The sequence below is a fragment of the Artibeus jamaicensis genome, unplaced genomic scaffold (genome assembly GCF_021234435.1).
Source record: "Artibeus jamaicensis isolate MK-2021 breed Jamaican fruit bat unplaced genomic scaffold, CSHL_Jam_final contig_685, whole genome shotgun sequence".
NCBI lineage: Eukaryota > Metazoa > Chordata > Mammalia > Chiroptera > Phyllostomidae > Artibeus > Artibeus jamaicensis.
The window spans coordinates 11,149,702-11,172,797 of record NW_026521924.1 but is presented as its reverse complement, the minus strand read 5'-3'; the positions used below and the strand labels follow the sequence as shown (position 1 = coordinate 11,172,797).

General features: G+C 41.5%; 1 protein-coding gene across 2 annotated transcripts in view; it reads left to right on the top strand.

The window, feature by feature from the left end:
- Positions 1–4,000: 4,000 nt before the first annotated feature.
- Positions 4,001–23,096, top strand: part of CDS2 (CDP-diacylglycerol synthase 2) — a 50,236-nt gene continuing 31,140 nt past the window's right edge. Inside the window, exon 1 of one of the 2 annotated variants that reach the window (XM_037147760.2) lies at positions 4,001–4,230. In XM_037147760.2, coding sequence (XP_037003655.2) covers positions 4,174–4,230 — 57 coding nt within the window. In that variant the 5' untranslated portion in view covers positions 4,001–4,173. The remainder of the gene's footprint in view (positions 4,231–23,096) is intronic. The other variant, XM_037147759.2, reaches the window with a different exon arrangement.

Genomic DNA, 23,096 nt, shown 5'->3' with positions numbered 1-23,096 from the left:
TTTCTTGACCATTGCATGTTTCTATTTTTCCATTAAACTTCTTTTTCTTATTGATTAAAAGGGGCACTTTATATAGTAATCATTTTCTCAGTATATATTCTTCCCCTGATTTTGTTATTTCTCTTTTGTATTCAAAGAATTTCCACTTAGTTGCATTTGATATTCTATCTTGGACTGTAGAATTCTTTAGTTTTTTATGTATATAGGTGTGGATTTAGCTTTATTTATTATGTTCAGTGAATTTCACGTTCCTGAATCAGAAGATTCATGCATTTCCTCAAGTCTGGAATATTCTCAACCATTACAGCTTCAAATATTGCCTTTTCCCTACTCTATTCTCTCCCTCTGGCACTTCTATTGGATACATCTATTTCACTGAATTTAAGAGGAATTCTTTCCGTTGTAAAGTGTGCTATTATTTTATGTAGCACATTAAAGAAGAATATATCAAAAACTTAAAAATATACAGCCCTGGGTGGTGTGGTTCAGTGGGTTGAGTGCCGGACTGCGAATCAGAGGGTCACAGGTTCCATTCCCAGTCAGGGCACATGCCTGGATTGAGGGCCGGGTCCCCGGTTAGGTGGGGTCCGTGAAAGGCAACCACATATTGATGTTTCTCTCCCTCTCTTCCCCTTTCTCTATAAATAAACAAATAAAATAAAAAATATTTGTATCATATATTACTCCTGTACACACATTAAAATACATAAACAGTGGTGTGGCTTAGTTCGTTGAAGCGTTGTCCCATAAACTGAAAGGCTGCTGTTTTAATCCCCTGCTTGGGGCATGAGCCTGGGTTATGGGTTTGGTCCCTGGCCAGGGCACATGTAAGAGGCAACCATGTTTCTCTCTCACGTCAATGTTACCCTCTCTTTCTCCCTTTCTTCCCCTCTCTCTAAAATCAATAAGCATGTCCTCGGGTGAGGATAAAATAATTAAAAATGTAAGAATAAAGACAATCTATATTTAAAAATATATACATATAAACAAAATTAACTAGTGAAGGCTTTCCTAATATTTTTTTTATATTTAATTTTCCACTCAGTGGCTGATGTTGTTTTTCTGTATCATTTCATTCTCTCTTATCAGGGATGCTGATAATGCAGCATTCTCAGCAGTGCTACTCTATTGTCTCGAATTTCTTCCAAGTCTCTGTCACCCATTTGTAAGTGTTTTTTATTAAAAAATTTTAATTCAATTTATTTAAATTAAAAACGAAAAACAGTACACACCAATTTCCGCCCCCCACCTCTCTTTCCCACTGCCTCTGGCAACCATCAATCTGTTCTCTTGTATTTATGACCTTGGTTTTTTGTGTGTTTGATTCCACATCTAAGAGATATCATGCAGTGTTTGTCTTTCTGTGTTTGAGGTCCATCCATGTTGTCACAAAAATTTTTTTAAAGATTCAATTTATTTGTTTTTAGAGAGAAGGAAAGGGAAGGAGAAAGAGAGGAAGAGGACGAGGAACATCGATGTGCAAGGAAAACATCAGCCAGTTGGCTCTTGTATGCTCCCAGCTGGGACCTGGTCTGCAACCCAGGCATGTGTCCTGATTGGAATGAAACTGACGACCTTTTTGTTCACAGGCCCAGCAGTCAATCCACTGAGCAACACCAGCCAGGGTTGTCACAAATTTTTATGGCTGAATAATATTCCACTGGACATATGTACTACATTTCTTTATCCAATCATCTGTTAATGGACACAGGTTGTTTCTATATCTTGACTGTTGTAAATAATGCTGCAGTGAAAAAAGGGGTTCAGATATCATTTTGAGTTAATGTTTTTGTTTTCTTTGGGTAAATACCCAGAAGTAGAATTGCTGAATCATTTGATAGTTCTATTTTTAACTTTTTCAGGAACTTCCATACTGTTTCTCATAGTGGCTGCACCAGTTTACATTCTCACCAACAGTGTACAAGGGTTCCCTTTTCTCCACATCCTCCCTGACACTTATTTCTTGTCTTTTTGTTAACAGCTATTCTAACAGGCGTGAGGTAATAGCACATTGTGGCTTTGATTTGTATTTTTCTGTTGAATAATGACATTGAGCATCTTTTCATGTGCCTGTTGGCCAACTGTAGTTCTTTGGAAAAATGTCTATTTTGATCTTATGCTCATTTTTTAATTGGATTTTTTTGCTATTGAGTTGTATAAGTTCTTTATATCAGGGGTTGGTATAAAATTGGTTAGAATGTCATCCCATATGCCAAGGTTGTGGGTTTGATCCTGGTCAGGGCACATACAAGAATAAATGAACCAGTGCATAAACAGCATCATACTGTGTATTCTGAAACTCTGATCTACATGAACTGGTTCTTCAACCTCCTTTGTATTAGGCTGGGTTTGAAAGGACTGATGTGATACTCGCTCACCAGATACGACCTTGTACAATTATGTACTCTAAAAGTCAGGGTGATCTTATGTTGCTCTCTGTGTTCATATCCTTCTAGGTTGTTTATTTTTTTAATCCTCTTTCTGGGATTTAAAAAAAATTATTGGTTTATGAGAGAGAGGAAGGGAAGGAGGGAGGAAGGAAGGGGGTGGAGAGAGAGAAACATTGATTGGTGGCCTCCAGTATGCACCCTGCTGGGGATCAAACCTGCACCCTAGGTATGTGCCCTGACCAGCAATTGAACCTGCAAACTTTTGGTGTATGGGACAGTGCTCCAACCAATTGAACCCCTTGACTAGGGCCTTTTAAAAAAGTTATTACTGGGAGAATTTTATTTTATTGGTAGTTATTATTGGCGAAAGGTCACCAGTTTGATTCATTGGTATGATTTTAGAGAGTGAGAAGAAAGAAAAGAGAGAGAGAGACATCAATTTATTGTTCCATATTTTATGCATTCATTGGTTGATTCTTGTATGTGCCCTGACTAGGGATTGAACCTGCAACCTTTGCATATCAGGATGATGCTCTAACCAACTGAATTACTTGGAGCTACCTAGCCAGAGCTAGGTTCTGTAGACAATAAACCTTGTTTAATTTACCCAAGAGGTGTTTAGTGTTTAGATCAAGAAGTGGCCACCGAACAGTCGAAATGGTGGTTACACAGTCCTCAATAGATTGAGTTTTAAAATTAGCATCAGTATATTTACTTTTACAAATAATATTAAAACAAAAGACAAGATAAAACACAAAAAGCAAAGCTTTCTGTAAATAAATTTGGCCTGCAGGGAGTGATCTGTTTCTCCAAAGACCGCAAATAAGTATTTGTGTAATTTTGTTAACATGAAACAAAGCATACTCTTAAGTTCAGTGTTCCTCTACATCTATTTTACTCTTACTGTGAAACACTGTTAAGGAACTTGGAAATATACTCTTAACAGAAATCAAGAAAATATAATGCCCTTCTCAGAATTCTATTTCCCCAAAAACCAACAATTCAGGTAAAATTGCCTATACGAAATTGCAACTTGTATGTGTGCAAGTTTCTTTCCTTGTTAAGTTACAGTGCGCTTAAGGGAAGGAACCTCATTTTATGCTTGTTTTACATCACTTACAAGACAACAAATAAGAACGGCTGACAGCGAAGCTTGAGAAACATAGGTTAGTGTGGGTTTCGGTACGAAACAGATGTGTTCTAATTCTTAGTGGGCACTTTCTGGTTACGAGAAATTGGTGAAATCATTTCCTTTAGGAGAAAATTTAAATCCATTCAACAAGTACTTAGGCTGTATCTGGTACAAAAGTCCCAGGGTGTCAATGTAGGCCATCCGAGCTATAGTCGGAGCTCTCATTGGCTAGTTTGTCCTGGAATCGCACGCCTTTCCCCGCCCCCTTACGTTACAGTTCGTTGCGAGTCTATTTATTCCGCTCCGCCCCCTTCCCCGCCTCCCTGGCGCCTTCTTGCCATTGGTAGGTCTCCTGGGGCGGTGCGCGTGCGCGCTCGCTCCCAGGCCCTGCCCAGAGAGGGAGCGAGCAAGCCGGGACTGTCGGAAGCTCACCGAGCTCCGCCCCGGTGAAAGGGCGGTGGTGCCGCGGGGCGGGGCCAAGGTCCGGGGCTGGCTGCTGGGCTGCTGTTGGGCCTGCGAGCTGCTGCGGAGCTGTGCTCTGCTCTGGCTGGGCGGGGCTGGCCAAGCGGAGTCCGCGCGTGCCCGCGCTGAGCAGGCTGCTCCGGTGGCTCCGCTGCTCGTCTGCGGCAACGTTGCCCTGGAGTCTCCAGCATGAACGAACTGAGGCTTAGGGCGGTCCGCGAGCCGGACGCGCCGCCCGAGGACAAGGTAGAGGCAGTCTGCGGGTGGGCACAGACAGGGCAGCGGCGCCTCCCAGAGGTCTGCATGGGGCACGCGCGAAGGGGTCGTCTAGCTCTTTGACCCTTTGTGGCAGGCGACCACGGCACCGGGCCTGGATAGCGCGAGGGTCCTTGCATGCGGGACCCCCGCGGAGCGCTTGTCAGGGGTCAGCAAGTCGGGGTTCCCGGGGACGCGGCTCTGAGGTCCGATTGGGGGTGGTATCTCGGCGACGCAGGAAGGAGCGCGCGGGGATGCGCACCGCTGCCAGTCTTGCAGTGCTGGTTAGGGGTCACCCTCCGGTCCCTTACCTCCCAAGGCCTTCCTAGGTGTAAATGCGTCGAGACCCCGCAGAGCCTTCTCAGGTAGGGGATACGACTTTTCTGTGCCCGACTTAGGGCCTCCGCACCCCCCTAAATTTTTTGGCGGGGTGTATTAAGACAAGGCCTTGGGGTTTGTCTCGTAGATTTAAATCCCTTCTTGAAAGTGAAATCCGTTGACTCTAAACAGAAAGGTCTCTTGACTCACGTAATCAGCAGGTATTGGAAAGTATACTCCAAGTAGATGGGTTTGTTGCCTGCTTTAAGTGTGGGCATTGATGGGGTAGAGGAGGAGGATAAAAAAGAGGCCATCTTGGAGGGGATGCTGGTTGGGGGGGGTCAGTGATAACGGGAGTAGACTCTTCATTGAAATGAAAGGTTTGTGTAGGGGAGTTGAAGAAAGTGAAGGGAGAGTGGTTGTGATACTGTGGATGTTGAATGACAGCATGAGGGTTGGGACTTCATGGTAGTATTTTGAGTCTCGAGTTAGCAGTGTTTAGGAGGACTGTAGTTGGTAAATTGACCTGGAGTGTTGTGTAGAATGGACTGAGGGAACCAGTATCAGAATGAAAGAGATTGGTTAACTTGGTGACTGCAGATGTTTTCTTTGGTCCACGCGTTGTTTTAAAAACAAGATTTCTTCTAACAGTCTGAATTTCTTGCTTATATTGTATAATTGGAAGATCTGCCATTATTCTCCCACTTGATTAACATTTGGCTGGAGCTGATGAACACCTGTTCCCATCAATCCTTGTTGCCCATACATAGGCCAAGAGTACCCACCTATGTAGTTTGCATGATTTGATAGCTGGAGGAAAGCAATACTAGAGAAACATCAGGAAGGAAGGAAGTCCGATTTGGTGAAGGGGTGTAAAGACAGCAGGAGGGTTGTTTTAGATGAAAGACTGTTTTGGGTTTTAAACAACTCTATTGTTGTTGCTTTAGACAGTGTATCATCCAAGGAGAACTCTTCGTATTGATTTTTATAATATATTTTGGAGAAAATTTAGGGCTTCTGTGCAAGCTTAGGAGTTGCTTGTGAAGACATGTTACTTAGCAGTCTCTAATCTTTCTATTAAAACACTGGTTGGGGCTGGAAGAGCTCTGTCCCCACCCTGTTGGTGAGTATTCAGATGTTTGAAGGCTATAAAGCCCTGTTTAAGGGTGGCAGGTCAGACTTGTTAATGGGACTTTCTATGAGAAGAGGGAGAAAAAAGAAGGTATGAGCGCTAGTGTGCTGTATTCTTAAAAAGCTAACTACTTGTAATAACTAGACATACTTACTGGTAAAAGCAGAACAAAACCATACACACAGAAAACCTCCACTAGATTACAAAGTGAAACAAAGTCTTTATCCTCTGCATCCAAAACTTCTTGGACTCATCTTTCAAAGAAAAAGTTCTGGACAAGGTCACCCCAGTAAATTCAATAAAGTAAAAAACAAAAATAGACCCTTCCCAAAACCCTACAAATATCTCTTAAGGAAAAAAAAAAAAGAAAAGAGAAGAAAAATGAAAAAGTGCCTGTTGATTCTTAAATACTTTCTCATCCCATGTTTTGGGTTGGGAGGACATGAGGAGCTGTCCAGCTAAAGGTACCTTAATTTTTTACCACTGCGCTTAAACCACTTACACAATGACAGAATGCCCGGGGGTTGTGAGGTCCACTAAGTGCTTGTTGCTTCCTGAAACACGGCAGTTACCTTATTCTGTTAAAAGCCTGATGTAGTCTATTAGCCCTGAACAAGCCCCTCAGTCCATCACTGTATCTATGAATTATGCATGGGATTTTAAAATGAAAATACATTTTAAGAACTGTGAAATGTTTTATTTACCTTTGGTGAATGTGTTTGTAGAGTTTAAAAAAATATTGATTTGTTTTATAGGTTGAAAAACCTACTTTCATGATTTTGGCTGTGCCAATATTCTTGTTAGAACCAAAGAAAATTAGGAATAACTAAAAAAGTATCTTTTTAGGGAAATAAATTGCAAAATGGAAACCCGTTTATTTCATGGAAGAATTCAGAAAACAATATCAGGTCAATTTGTTAAAAGAACTGGAACAAATTTGAAAGATTTTTTAAAATGTTACAGTTGCTTAACTGATGTGGCACAATTGTCTTGTAAATTAGCAGACAATCACTAGTTTCAAAATAATCTAATTCTCACTGGAGAATGTGTTTATTATGAAAGTCAGAGGTATTTTGTTATATTTAGAATCATAGAATGGAATTTTCATAGCCAGTTAGTTGCTAATAAAGGAAGTGTTTTCCTCTGGGAACCATGGTTATAATTTTAAAGTCCCAAAGCACAGTATTGTTGCCAAACTAAGAAACTTGGAATTTTAAGTTGGGGAATAATCCTCTTCCTTCCCAACCATGTTTTCCAATGTAACTTAGGAATGGAGATGAAGCATGGACCAAAAGATTGACATCTTAAAATTTATGATGGGGTTGGCATTTCAGGAGACTTTTGTTTTAGAGGTTAGAGTGAAGGTTCAGAGTTTTCTGCTATGCTTAGATGCAGAAGAGTTATTTAAATTAGAGCTTTACTCCTTTCAAGGCCCCCGTCCTAGATTGATGAAACCTATCAGGAAGGACTAGTGACATCACTTAGAAAGAGGAGTTTAAACTTTAACTAGAGATAATGGGTTAAAGCAGGAGCTTAAGAGTCAGTTAGGTCCCTCTTGAGCCGGGGTCCTGCATCCTAAGAGCTGTATAACTTTGAGCAAGTCACTACACTTGTATAAAAGCCTCAAAATGTTTTTCCATCTCTAAAATGGGGTAATAAAACAGCATGTGCACCAGAGGATATTTGTGTGGATTAAATGAGTATGCACGATACATAGGTAGGACATGAATGGTTACATTGTAGTAACATTAGTTGTTTCTGGTTGAAACATAGTTTTATAGAAAACAAACTTTGATATTCACCTTTTGCTCTTGGAAGATGATTAAATCTTTAAGTTTTAAATGTTTGGAGTAGTCTTTTCCTCTTCATCGCCTTTTAAGGAAAAGTGTTATGGACAGAGCTTGGCCTTCTGTGACCTATCTTTTCAGTTCATTTTCTTGCTGAGTTTTTTTAGTGCTCAGAATGACAGTCAAGCTTAAGCTGTAGAAGAAACATCGCTGTATTCAATCATCTTCCCTTCATACCGTTAGCTGTAATATATTGTTAGGACAGTGGTGAATAATTAGAAATGGTTTTCTGATATACTTTTAAGAGTGAACTACTAAAATAATAAAATCTTATTTTAAGAGCTATAACTACTTCAGATGTAGGGCAAATGATTTATTGCAAACATATTTTTCTTCATTGACAAATACTTTGGTGTTGAAAAATCAGTGAATCTTAACTGTGGTTCTCAGACTTAAACATAGGGAGAAACAGTGAAAGATGAATTTATCATATAACCCACCATTTTAAGTTTCACTGGGAGGGAAGAGGGGAGACATCTGCTTGTCATTGTACTTCTTTCTGCATTCATTGGGTGATTCTTATGTGCCCTGACCAGGGATTGAACCTGAAACCTTGGTATGTTAAATCCGTTCCCTAACCAACTGAACTACTTGGCTGGGGCTTAAGTTTCTTAATTTACATTGCTCAAACAGTGTTAATTTTATTTAAAAAACTCAATTATTCCCCAATTTATGAGTAGTTAAAATTAGTCCTTTTAGAAAGCTAATTTTGTTTAAAATGTTTTGTGTTTGCACAAATCTGTGATTTTTTTCTTAGAAAAGCTTGTCTTTTAAAAATGTTAAATTACTCTCATCAGACGTTAAAATTAGAAGGGAGCCTAGAGGTCATTTTTATAGAAGTAGCCCGTAGCCTGGAGAGTTCACTTACTCAGTGTCATACAGGTGGTTAGATGCAGCATGGTTAATAGTATGAAGCTTTTCTAATTCTTGTTTTGTTTTGTTTTTTTTTCTCGTTATGTTGCATCATGCTGCTTTCAGGGTACAGAATCAGTTTGCAGACTTTTAAAGCTTCTGTGTGTATTCATAGAAAAAAAAATGCCCAAATAATAATACCTGTTTTTCTTATGTGGCTACAAAAATTAAAAAACAGCAAAATAGATTTTTCTAAATAAATTCTTATACTAAATGTGGAGATTCTGAGATACTTTTTTTTCTTTTTGTAGAAACAGTTGATTAGGTCCAGTTTTCCGGGTTATTGGATTCCTGGTGATTATATATTTTGAAGCCCTTTCCTGAGAGCAGCCACTTGGGTATTACAAGGAAAATGTCCAGAATTTTATGCCAATTTTGGCTTCAAATAATCATTCTTTCTCCATTGATTTGAAGAAATCCTTCAACTTGAATGTATCTGGGAAATCTTCAAAATGAAACTTGTCACTAATTTCATAGTGCAAATAATCATCCTTTAAGCCATTTTAAAAAGTGTGAGTGTCAATATTTCTGATTTGCTCACTCTTCCATCTCTTCTAGGATTCACGTAGATGGAGTGTATTGAACTTGCTAGTGTCCTGGGGGCACGCAGAGTGGCTCCCCTGCCTGCAGCTTCTCAACCCGTTCAGGGGCTGTGACAGACCCGGCCTTTCTGAGTGGCGCAGGAGGCTGCTGGGGGGTGAGAAAGCACAGCCTTTCCTGTGTCATGCTGCCTGTGGTTTGGAAAGGAGACAGAGAGACCCTGACACTTCATTATTAATTTTGCCAGGGTCTTGTTGGAGGAATACTAATTAGTTCCTGGTATTGGGCAGAGTTCTTGCCTTCCAAGGCTTGCCACGTGATGGTTGCCGGGTTGGGCTGGCAGTACAATGCCAGCGAGGGCAGACCTGGTCCCGGTTGGGCAGCTCATCCTGCCAGTCGCTGATCTTTGTTCTCATGCTATTTGCTGCAACACTGGAGATGGCCTAGGGCCCATTAAGTTGAGTGACCTTTTAGGGAAAGTTAAACTTTATTATGTTATTTTGACTGGGCAATACGTGGTTCAGAATTTGATAGACACAAAGTGTGCCCTGTGAGCAACTCCTTCCCTCCTACCTGGTTCTTCCCAGAGGCAGCCAGCCAGCCACTTGTTCCAGGATGTGGTGCTTATGAGCAGCTGCTGTCCTCGAGGAAGAACCTGACCTGTCCTTCCAAAATCAGATATTCTTCTGATTCGTTGGCCTTTTTTTTGCTGCTTTTCTCCGTGAAGACTGCTGTTTTTGAAAGATCCCCTGAGACCTGGGATTTACTGGTAACACTCTCTGTTTCTGGGTTTCTGATGTGAGGATATCTGTCATTGACCCAGGATCCCTCAGTGGGTGACTCTCAGAGCCTCATCTCCACATCTGTGTCTTTTAAATTAAAAAAATATATTTATAGACTAGAGAGAGGGAGGGCAAGGGAGCTCTGTTGTGCCACCTGTCTATCTGTGCATTCAGAGGTTGATTTTTCTATGTGCCCTGACTGGTGATTGAAGCCACAATCTTTGTGCATCCTGATGATGCTCCAACCAGTAGAGCCATCCAGCCAGGGCCCCACATCTGTGTCTGGCTAGTCCTGTGGTTTTGGTGGTTTGCAGGACATTCTTAGGCGCATGCCCTCAGTCAGTGTAAACTTACTTTGTCTCAAGTCTGACTTCTCTCATCCTAGACGTTGACCTTCCTCTTCCTGTCTCCTCTGCAAGTAGAATCTGATGTCAGAGTTGCTGCATCTTGAAATCCATTAGTCCCTGTGTCTCTGCTCCCCGTCCCAGTCCAGGTCATAGGTTTTAACGAGGTGTTATCTGAATGCCTTATCTGTTGCTCTTGCATATTTCCCATAGTTCAGGAATTGATGCCTCCAATGTTGTAAACCTTTCTAACTGAACTCCCTTCCTTTACAATTTGTTTTAGCCCCTTCTAGTCCAGCTGTGCTTTGTATTTTCTAGCAGCTCTGAAACTACCCTATGAATTACAGAGGAAAAAAAAAGAATTATGGCCCCTTTTTTCAGATCTCTTAAACTCGGTCCTTTATAGCCCCCTCTATTAACCAGCCCCCTTCTCTTGCTTTGGTGCCCCTGTGACATGGATCTTGGCCATTGCTCCTTCCAACACCCCTAATGTGCTCTTTCTTTGTCACCCCTCTCCCTACTTGTACCAATTTAAATCTTATTTTCTCAAGATTCATTTTAGATCTTCCCTGTCTCAATACTTTATCAGGCTAGTATTTATTGTAGAAATTACAGAACTGTGTACACATGAGTGTGAAATCCATTTCCAGTCCCATCATTTAGGGAAACGGCCATTGTTCAGATGAGGATCTCTCCCGTGCATATCGCTGCCTGAGGCAGCCATAGTGGTGGCTGCCTTGCACGACCCGATAGTTTGCCTTTTCATGCTGTCAGAAACATCTCCCCAAATCGTTAATGTTCTTTAAGTTCTTTGTAAACACTTTCAGATTTTTTTAAATTATAAAAGGTATTCATTGTAGAAGCACCAAAAAGAAATCACCTTAATCCTGCCAGTCACAGATCACTCTTGTTAATGTTTTGGTTAATGCTTTCTTTTTATATACATTGCATATTCCTGTATTATAGGTACTACTGTTTCGTGACTTAAATTTTTTTAACTTAAGAATATGCTGTAAACATTGTTAAGGTCTTTCAAAATTCTAACCCATCATCATTTTTAATGGCTGTATGTCATTTCACTGCTTGGCTGTGCCTTAACTTATTGAACCAGTCAGGTATTTAAGGTTTTTTGTGTTTTTTTTTTCCCCCGTGGTAAGCAGGTGACAGAAAATATCCTTGTAAAAAAACAGAACAAAACACAAAAACGACGGAAAAACTTCCTGCACATGCATGATATCCTTAGATAAGTTCTATATTTAGAATTGCGAACTCCAAAAGGGATATACATTGTTTCAGCTTTTGATACAAATTATGCATTTCCTTTCCTCAGTCAATTTGTAGCCACCCTAGTCACCAGAGGGTCAGTTTTTGCAGGTGTGTGGTTTCTCCTCCCTCACAAAGGCATACTGAGTATTGACTTGTTTCTTGATCTTAGGCGTTGTGGCCTGGTGGTTACCAGCACAGACTTGGAGATGGACTGCTTGGTTTGTAACCTGGCTCCACCGCTAACTGCCTCAGTTTTCTCACTTGAACAATTGGACTTAGAATGGGGTTGTTCTGAGGCATTATCATGTCTTTCCTATAGAAACTTTACATAGAAGAGCAATTTTCAACAGGTGTGCCGCAAGAATTTTTAAAATATGCAGTAACTGACTGTTTAGTCAGAGGCACTATAACCTCTTTTTTCTTAGATTGTCAAATTAAAAAAATGACAACAGCCAACACAGTAATAGCTGTCCAGTGTGAATGAATCAAAATTATAACTATTTTTGGTCAGATCAGCAAAAAAGTATATCTTTTTGCGTGTGCCACAGAATTTTAGTAATTAGTTTATGTGTGTCATGAGATGAAGAAGTTTGAAAATTGCTGCCTTAGAATAACCAAATAGTTTATTAGGAGAAGTTTCTCTCTTTAAAAATGTTAAGATCGCACTTTACTTAAATAACTTACAGAATACTGTAGGACTGATGTTTCCAGTAGTATAGTGGAATGACTACCCTAATTAAGTCTCCCACTAAAAATAACTAAACAGTGTTTGCTAAAACAAAACTACAATACCTTTTTCAATATGTTGATAAGCTGGCAAAAAAAAAAAAAAACTTATAAAAGTCAAAAGCTGTAGGAGCCCTGGCTGGTGTAGTTCAGTGGATTGAGCGCAGGCCTGCAAACCAAAGGGTCACTGGTTTGATTCCCAGTCAGGGCACATGCCTGGGTTTCGGGCCAGGTCCTCAATAGGGGTGGGGGGAGGTCAACCACACATTGATGTTTTATTCCCTCTCTTTCTCCTTCCCTTTCTATCTTTCTAAAAATAAATAAATAAAATCTTTTTAAAAAAAGCTATATGAAAGCAGCCCCATAGAGATAAGCATTTAAGTCAGCTTCCATGTAGAGGACATCAGCTAACCCAAGTAAACTAAAGCTTTGGTAGAAGTTTCTCTTTATAGAAGAAATGGAAAAGGAGTGGTAGAATATAAATATTTTCAATTTCCATTGAATTAATAGAATGAGGTAGTAACTGTTAGTGATGCTTCCATCACAGAGACAAGTAGATATTGTGCACCTCTTGATGGGCAATACTACTAATGGATAAATCTTGTCCAAAAATCACATCTGAGCCTAGTCAAGACTCTAGTTCTAAGTACTAGTTTACAGAAAATGGAAGGAACATAAGAATACATTGAAAAGCACCACTGGACAAATGATGTGTTTGCTTTAGAAAATAAATGGCAAGGAGCCATTCCTTTCCCCAGCATGAAAAAGAAAAAGAAGGAAGAGAGGAGAATGATCGACATGGAGAATAAAATCTACAGATTAAAAGACTTAAGGCAGCCCTGGCTGGTGTGGTTCAGTGGACTGAGTGCTGGCCTGCAAACCAAAGTGTCGCTTGTTCAATTCCCAGTCTAGGCGACATGCCCGGGTTGCAGGCCTGGTCCCCGGTGGGGGGCGTGTGAGAGGCAACTGCACATCGATGTTTCTCTTGCTCTCTTTCTTCCTCCCTTCCCCTCTCTAAAAATAAATAAATAAATAAAATCTTTAAAATATATATAAGATGTAAAAAAAATTAAAAAAACCGTATAAGACATAAGGCGTCCAACCTCATCTGGATCCATTCAGTCAAACTGCTATAAAGAGAAAAAATTTAAATATTGGGTAAATTTAAGTGCTTAGTATAAAGGATTTGTTATTTTTTAGGTGTAATAACGGTATAGTGATGTTTAAAAGTCTCTATTTTAAGAAAGCACTGACTGTAAAGGAAATAATTGATAAATTGAGCTATATTAAAATTAAGAGCTTTTGCTTCTTGAACTATTAAGAGAGTGAAAAGGAAGGCCACAGACAATGAGAAGATATTTATAAAAAAATATGTCTGACAACAGGACTCATGTCCAGCATCTATAAACAATTCCTACAAAATAAATATATAAAAAGACAACTTAATAGACTAGCGGGTACTTCAAAATGGTCAATAAATATATGAAAATGTTCCCAACAACCACTAGTCATCAGGGAAATATGAGTTAAAACCCATAATAAGATACCACTACATACCCACCTGAATGGCTAAAATTAAAAAGACTGAAAATATTAAGGATTGGGAAGTATGTGGAGCAAAGGGAACTTTCATATACTGTTTGTATGAGTATAAATTGATACAAACATTTTAGAAAACTGTTTGGCAATATTTACTAAAGCTAAATGTACACAAACCTTATGATCTAAAAGTCCCATTCCTAGGTGATTGATTACCCAGGATAAATCTGTACATATGTTCAGACACCTACTAGAATGTTGAAAGCAGTGTTCTTAGTAGTAGCTCCAAACTGCAAACAACCCAAATTGTAAATGATTCTGCTGTGAACATGGGTGTACAGATATCTGTTGCAGTACCTGCTTTCAGTTATTTTGGGTTTATATCCGGGAGTGGAATTGTTGGATCATGTGGTAACTCTATGTTGAATATTTTGAGGAACTTCCATACTTGCGTAGTTTTGTATTTTAGGAGTTTCCCAAGTTTTAGTTTCTAGTAATGGCAAATATCAATAGATAGAACTTACATAAATAACTATTGAGGTCCTAAGTAATATTGAGGTCCAGTAATAAGAGGTCCTGAGATCAAAAAATTCAAGAACTGTTGCTTTAAAGAACTGCATTACTCACCAAGGAAGAGCAGGGTCGGAGAAATCAGTGATAATGGGTGTGTACTAGGCAGGTGAAGAGTAGGGTGACACTCTTTAGCTCTTTAGTGTCCCAGTTTGGAGGATACATTATGTGGTCACCCTAACGATGGGGTCCACATTAGGAACACTGTTGTCTAGTTTCATCTAACATCCAGTGGTAGATGGTCGGACTCACTGAGTCACCTTTCTTTTGGTGGTGGTGGTAGAGAGCCTCCCGAACTGGTAAGCTTTCATAGCTTGTTGTCCAGAGTCCCCTCCTTGGGTCTGGTGACCATGCACTAAAAGGTTACATAACTGTCATTCGTCTCCCCGCCAAGTGCAGTTGTGGAAGAGGGACAGCATGCGGGGCTGGGGCAGGATACTTCAAATACACTTTCCAGTGCAGACGAGGAAGAGTGGGGGAGACACACAGCTGTGTCTTGGCTCACCTCTCCTGACTGCTGTCGACTGTAAACAAAAAGTCTGCTAGGTATTCATCAGCAGAAAGGATTCGGTCAGGCAGATTAAAGGGTTGCAGTCTGGTACCTGCAGCTGTGCTGAGCCTTGCGCTAGGTGGTTCAGACAGACCAAGGAGGAAGTTCATTACGGTGGGGGAGAGAAAGTTAAAGGGAGGGGTTGTTATAACCACAGAGCTTTTCCTATAGGGCTTTCTTGACGACACGTGGTATGGGAGCTCCTCTAGGGGTCCTCCTGATTCCTGTCTTGGTTAAGGTCTTTGTCATAAATTTTGACACTGGGAATTTGACAGGCCTCTGTGTGCTTAAATGCGGTGGTCTGTTGTCTGACAGAGTTCATTTTCTGTTGGAGCGGGGGCAGAACCTCCTAAATCTCATCCACCATGTGGTAGGTATGTCAGATCTCAGCACAGAGCTTCTCCAGGGTACCAGAGAGGGAAGGGCTCCCGGCTCCCCTGGAGCCTTCCTCAAGTATATCCTCTTGGCTGCATTTTCTCTTTTATTTCATTCATCTCACCTCTTCAGTCCACTTTGTCATCCAGAAATTTGTAGAAATCTCATGTCCACGGATGCTCCCTGTCTCCTGCTGCTTCTGTCTCAGGCCATGGTTTGAATCCTTACCGCAGGATTAAATGAATGTAGGACATTCGTTTCAGTAGGATATTGAGATCAAAAGGCGTGGGATCTGTCTGCCCTCTTCAACAGGAAGTTTTGAGTTGTGAGAGACTGCTCCGATCTTACAACATTAGAAGCAGGGGGTTGCTACATTTCGGTTGTTTTGTGTGTGTGGGGAGTAGATAAAAATGGTTCCTCTTGGCTGATGACACATGTGAATTCTGGGCTTCTGCTGTTGACATTAAGAAGAGCAAGAGTTGAGACTGACCCTGGAAAGTTACTGTGTTTGATTTGAGTTGGCCGGTGGCGGAGAGGAGACAGGGAAGGAGAACAGTGAAAGTCAGGACAGGGTGGTGTGCTACCATACCAAAGCCGGAAAGCATAAGTTTCTGGGGAAAAAAAAAAAAAAAAAGAAAAGAAAAGGCCAGTGTCAGGTAAAGAGAGATGTCAAGTAGAATGAATACACATGGTTTTATCCTCCCCACATTATTTCCCACAATGGCCCAAAAATCATTTCATGGAAGGTGATGGGACCTAACTTTGACTTTTTTTGAACAGTAAACCTTTATACGTACATTTGCCATTTTACAGATTTTGCTAAGTTTTACTTATATTTTTTAGCCTGTATTACCTTACAAAATAACTAGTACTGTGTATCTTATAACCTATTGAAACATTATAGCAAAACCTCAAGTATCAAAATGTAGCCACTTCCCTGTTTAACTGGAAGTGACTGAAAACTAAAAATGATAGTGATTTGAACAGAGGTATATCTCCCTTATGTAAAAGCAGTCTGGAGGTCGGCAGTCCAACAGCTTCACGGTGTCAAGGACTTAGGTCTCTTCTATCTTGCTGTTCTACCATCCTGAGTGTGTGACTTCTAGCTCTAGTACAGGATGGCTGCTGGAATTCCACCCATCACATTCAGGAAGCAGGGAGAAAAAAGGAAAAAAAAAGAGGCCTGCTCCTTTCCTGTAAGGACAATTTCCAGAAGATGCAGTCACTATTTCTGCTTACGTCCCATTGGTCAGAACGCTGTCACATGTCCTCTCCTGGCTGCAAGGGAAGCTAGGAAATGTTCCTTCTCGGTGGCCACATGCTTGGCGAAGCACTGGGGCTCCTATTACAATGGAGGAAAGGAGAATGGATGTTGGGACAACCAGCTACCTCTAAGCACTTCCATAGGCCTGAAGGTGCCTGTTAAAAATTGGCAGGAGATCTACAAAGCAATGCAGAAGAAAAGCTGGAGGAAGATGAGGGTGGAGAGTAGAGAAGGCCAGTTATGGTGGTTGAGGTCTCCTCCAGTGCTGGCAGGTAGCTGACTCACTGACAGTGAGGCAAAAAGTAAAAGGGGATGGTTTTACATGTTTTGAGGGGGGGAAGGAAGGGGCTTGCGGTTGAGCACCAGCAGCTGCCCGCTCCGCAGTTGGAGAACCCTCAAGACACAGCTTGAGAATCTTTAGGTGCGAGGCTCTTTCGACAAACGGAAAGAGTGTGTAGGGAATCCCCTGCATCCCATCCCATAGCTCACAAGTATGTGCAGTGCCACCTTCATAGGAAAAACCAGACCCTCAGTACCAGGTCTCTTATCATCAGATTTATATCTCTTGATCTCTATAGGACGGAGCAGTGAAAGTGTGTCTAAAATTATGATCCTAAGTTCTCACAAAATTGCATGGAAATGATCTGCTGAAGATAGCCAGAAGTGGTACTGCTTTATTTAGCAAGGTGGCTTTGGATGAAAGTTATCATTGCACGTGCATCCTCTTCCCACCATTGCAGTAGAAACGCCTGTCTCCCAGCTGTTGGAGCAGTGACTTGCTGGAGATGGCACGGCTACTGGTAGGTTGGCACTGAAACCCAGGTGTCCTCCTGCCTGAAGGCGGACGCAAGGAGGTTAGGCTCCTAGTGCAATGTGGCAGTTCTCTTTGGAGAAACAAATCTGTTACTTATAAATGCAGTCTTCAAAATAAGAGGTCCTTGGTGGAAAAAAATCACCGAAAGATAAGTGAGAAATAGTCCCATTATGTTGCAGGGAGGCAGGCTGGCCAGCCAGAGTTCTGATCGCCTTCGGCCAGTTTTTTCCACAGGCTTAACTCTGATGGCGTAAATCATAAATCTTCTGTGCTCCCCTTCATTGTGGGTTTAGAGCGTGCCATCCCGTTTTGAGTGTGAGGGTGCTTGTGGATGTCCAGGGCCCCCTTCATTGCTGATCTTTGGCTACTTTTAATAGAATCTCCCACTAAAATCTAGTCTGTGCTGTGTTTGGGCCCTCCTATAACTTTGGGGGAGCAAGGTCCACATAAGCTTTGTTTTTTCACAAGGGTGTCAGCCAAACACCCAGTTTTCTCTTGAACAGCTGGCATTTCTGTCTCCTATTTGTTCCACGGAGTTCTCTGTACAGAGATTTTCCAATTTGCACATAGTGACCATTAAAAGGTGCCACTGGGGAATAGCTATTTTGAGAGCTTTTGACAAAGAGCTATTTCTTCCAGAGATGTCGTTCTCCTAGGATTTTTCTCTGGACAAGTCCCATCTCATTGTTCCAGAAGGCTCCACTGGAGTTCTGGTAGCTGTGGTGGATTATCATATTTCCTAGATCTTAGGAAGGATTATCTCAATTATTGGATTTGCTGTTTTAACACATGACTCTTCACATTTTCTGTTGGTCATAAAATATCCAAAACACTAAAATGAGCCCCCATTTAAGTTGAGGAAACAAACACTTTTAATGTCAAGGTTGGTCAAAAAGGGGCTGGAAAACTAGGACAGCATGAGATTTTTCAGGTCCTTTCAGGAAATTTGGCACAGAATTTCCAGCCTCCATTGACCGCTGATCCCTTAGCTTCGTTGAGTTCAGTGTAGACGTCCTTCAGAGTTACTGTAGATTGTTCCAGACCACGGCAATAAAGCGAGTATTGCAGTAAAGCGAGTCTGATCTTTTTGCTGGTGGAAAGTCTTGTCTTCAATCTGTAAAAAAGCCACATCTGTGAAGCGCAATTAAGTGGAATGCGGTCACACAAGGTATGCCAGTGTAAGTGACGTGGTGGTGGACATTGACCTTGGGATGGTTCTTCTGGTTGTTTTGAAGAATGTCATGTTGCCCTCTGTATTCATCTGTGTGACTCGATCGCCCCCTCGCTTGTTACTTAATATGGCCTGCGCAGGGGCGGACGAAGGGGCTTGTTGGGTGTGGACATTTGAACTGGAGGAGCAGAAATGTGCCTGGAAGGATAGAGAGAGACTGAGTCAGGGATCTCCAGGTGTGTGGGAAGGCCTTAAGGGCCATGCCAGACAATTTAGGGCACATGTGACAAACACAAGGCCAGAGGGTTGAAATTGGCACTCCACCTTATTTTGTCCCTCGGGCACCTTGTTTCTACCTACCTGCAGCAGCGTTGAGCTCTCTTGCTTAACTGTTAGAGAGTAGTTACATTTATACAGTCCTAAAATTACATTCAGCCCTTCGAAGGCAACTACAAGGCTGATGCGGCCCCCAGTAAAAACAAGTTCGACACCCCTGATTTATGGGGAAGCCAGTAAAGGTGCCTGTTTTGTTTTATTTTTATATATTTTGGGAGGCAGTAGAAGTTATGCTCGAAGACTGAGTCGTCTTTGCCAGCCATTTATTTAGCACAGGTTTGCTGTGGGAATTGTAATTTCACAAGCCAGTAGTATATACGACAATGACTTTTACTAAGTCAAATAAAGAAATAAATACTTGAAACAAATGAAAGATTAATCACACTATTATTGTTCCAGGTAAGGAGAGGGGAGAGAATTAAAGTCCAAATGTAATATGAGGTATATCTTTTTATATGATGAGTTAAAATATGTAGGAGAGTCGGGGGTCCAGCCTAGAGCACTTTTGATTTGGAGCACGTTGCTAGGGAAAAAGATAGATGCTCGTGTTGCTGGACGTGCTGATCTCTTTCACAGGGGCAGCTGCGGGTTTATCACCACTGCTTCCTGCAGTGTCTCTCTGAGAAAGCAGGGAACGCCCCAAGGCTCTTCAGAGAGTTGTTAGGTGAGGAAGACTCACCTTGCCCAAACCCAAACTCTCAAATGATGCTCACAAACTCTCAGTATTTTTTAAATATCCCCCTTCCATAGCTGCTTCTCCATATATTCTTATAGATAATCCCCCAGAGGGGCTGCTGTTTATCAGTGAGAGCAGATGTAGAATGATGACATCCCTGCATTCTCACATCAAAGCAATTTTACTCCTAAAACCAGCTATTCTTTTTGTCTTTGTCATTGACATAAACAGGTGGATTAAAACAACTTCACTTAAATCGTAACCAAATGGATCTGAAATCACGTTTAACCTATATATACAGTGTCAGCACAGAGGAGGGCAGGGCTTAGATATATTCATTTTGTACTTTTTTATTTTTTAAGATTTTATTTTTAGAGAGAGGAAAAGGGAAGGAGAAAGAGAGGGAGAGAAATAGCAACATGTGGTTGCCTCTTGCATGCTCCCGACTGAGGACCTGGCCCTCAACCCAGGCATGTGCCCTGACTGGGAATCGAACCAGAGACACTTTGGTTCATAGCCCGTGTTCAATCCACTGAGCTACACCAGCCAGGGCTCATTTTGTATTTTTTTAAATTATGGAAGCAATACCTGTTTTGTGAAGAATGTGGAGGAGACATGAAAGTATCCCGCAGTTCATGCGCTACCAGAATATAATTGCTTTATTAACATTTTCATCATGTCCCACTATTCTTATTCCCAAGGTTTTAAAGTGGCTGCTTGGTATTCCTCCCTGTCTGTGTTAAATCGATCAGGGCAGAATCTTCTATTGTTGGACATGTAGGCTGTTTCTTTGTATAAATAATGCTGTAGTGAACATCCTCCTGTACATTATTTGTTTCTGAAGGTATTAGGGTATTTTCTAGACCCAGAGTGACTAGATCAAAGGAGATGTGAATCATTTAAAGGCTCTTCATACAAATTTCCAAATGACCTTTCAGAAAGGTGGTATTCATCTTCTGTGTGTACTATATGAATGTACTGCTTTTCTCTAACCTTGGTCCACAGTGAATATTCTTCTCATCTATTCATTCAATTTGATGTGTGAGAAAAATGGTTTCTCATGGCCATTGTATTTTTTATGTCATTGGATGTTGTGAAATTAAAATATAGGTAATTTGTATCTGGCAAATTCTCTTTCTCTTTTGCTAATATTTCTGTTGGCATGTTCACATCTTTCTTATTGATTATTAATGGTTAATAAAGTTGAGAGATCTAAACTGTGGTATTCTTAAAGGATTTAAAAAAAATTATCATCCACCCCAGCTGGTGTGGCTTGTTGGTAGGTTGAGTGTGGCCTGTAAAGCAAAGGGTCACTGGTTCAACTCCCAGTTGGAGCACATGCCTGGGTTGCAGGTCAGGTCTCCAGTAGGAGTTGTGCAAGAAACAAGCACACTTTGATGTTTCTCTCCCTCTCTTTCTCCCTTCCTTCCCCTCTCTCCAAAAATAAATGAAATCTTTAAAAAATAATTAGCCATTTTTCACAGATATGCTGCTATGATAGCCTAGAGGATAGCCTCGGGGCAGGGCTGTGACGTAATTATGACACCTGACCGTGCAGTGACCAGCTGGCTACCTGTATACATTTCTAGATGAGGGCTTGCAGGATGGTCAGAATTATTGGCTCCTCTTTATAGGTATGAGCAACAGGGCCTGAAATTCAAGTTAGAATTGGAACCTAGGTGAGCCGAATCTGATGTCCATGCTTTTTGCCTGAGCTATTTCATTTCCCTGGCTTCCTGGTCTCCCAGTCATATTTCTTCTATGGTTTGGCCAAAGAGCCCCTAACACAGGAGGCCCTGTGAGCCTCTCTGGGTTAGTTAGCAGGGCCACGGCGGCGGATGGGGCAGCCCTTACCTCATTCAGCATCAGTTTTGGGGAGAGGAGGTGTTGACAGTGGCCACTGAGTTCCTTCAGTCCTGCAAGCTGGGGGCAGGAGCATCAAGGGGCAGGCCCTGCAGGCTGCCGCAGTGTGAGGTCTGCCTTGCATGCAGCCTTTATACCCTGAGGTTCAGTTTAGCCCCCAGCACCTGTGTGGGGCCCGCTCTCTTCCTGCCCCCCATTTCTTCATCTCCTTCCCTTCTCCAGGCTTCTGTGGAAAATGGCTGTCCAAATCCTTGATAAGTGCTATCTCTTGCTCTGTCCTCAGCATGTGCATTCTCTGGAGTTGGGCTCCTTGTCCTGGATTTCAGTAGCTTCCACGCAATTCAGTAAAGGCACACTGATCTGTCATGGGGGTTCCTGGCAGGGTGGGAAACCTGACTGTTTTGGGGGAACAAAGGAGGCAGAGCTAGAAGGCACAGCTGTCCTGCTGAGGTGGTCACAAACTCCTGGTCACTGTCGTCTTGGCTGTTCCCCGCACGTGAGGTTGTCAGAAGGTTGAGTGGTGCTAAGGCAGCTGTGAAGATTAACAACCAGCTGGGCACTGAGAAACAGGCCTCTGGTTGCAGGAGGAATTTGTTGAGCTAAGCACCTGGATTTGAGGAGCAAAAAGAAAATTATCGGCATGTCAGTATTTATTTGTAGTATTGAAATACCATGCTCCATGAACATGATGTGCTTAGTATCAATCCCAGTATTTTGTTAGAAAGTGTTTATATTAAAAAGATTATATGAAATTAAAAAGACAGTAATTAAAATCGAGTCGTTCAGGTGCTAAAAATTTGGACACGCTACAGAATGTCATATAAAAACTTAATTCATATGCCCGGGCCGGGTGGCTCGGTTGGGTGGAGCGTGGTCCCGGTCAGTCCTGGTGGGAGTGTGTATGGGAGGCACTGTCTCTCTCTGTCCCCACCCTCTCCCTCCCTCCTGTCCCTCCCCCTTCCTTTCTCTCCAAAATCAATAAACATATCCTGGGGTGAGTGTTAAGAAAAAACTTAAATTCATAAAAATTTAAGTACTAAACATAATAATGGCTATTCCTATGTAGGTTAGTAGATAAAATAACTAAAATGAAAAGTTTTACTCAAAATTAAAACACTAAAATGTATTAACTCTAGTTACTAAATTCAAAATTGAACTTACTAAACCTTAAAATGCAATGAATGTTCTTTTAAAATATACATCAGTGGTGACTTGATTTTAGCATAGTTCTGTTTAACTTCCTTCTTTCTGTACTGAAACCGAACTCTGAGACCATTGAACTGCATCTCTTTCCTCTTAATCTTTCATCTCCAAATCCCACCTATTGTTTGGTAATGAGGAACTTTTTTTTTTTGGACAGATTGTAGCCATTTAATTGCTAGTGTGCTGTGGCGTTTGCCTCAGACAGCACTTCCTGTTTGCCTTTAGTTTCATCGCTAGTCTGGGAATTAGTCTCATCACTCGTTTCTTCAGGCAGACGTTTTGCTTTATTCCTTGGTTTATTTTCTTTTCCTGAGGGTTGTGAAGAGAGAAAAACCCTTCTAAAGGAGGAACCCTAGGTATGGGTAATTCTCAGATAAAAATAGTGTCATGGAGAGGCATGTCGTTCTGAATACTCTTGTACCACACAGGTGCTGTTTTTATGTTTTAGTTTTTCATCTGTGAAAGATTAACAATGCCATGTCTCCTCCTCATTCCTGCCCCCACCCCCACAACAGCCAACATTTGTTTGGTGGCTTAGTTTACAACATATTCCTCTGCACCGTTTCTGGCCTTTCAGGCTCTTTTGAGCTTTGGTCCGTAGGAATAAATACATTTTACGTTGTGTCTCA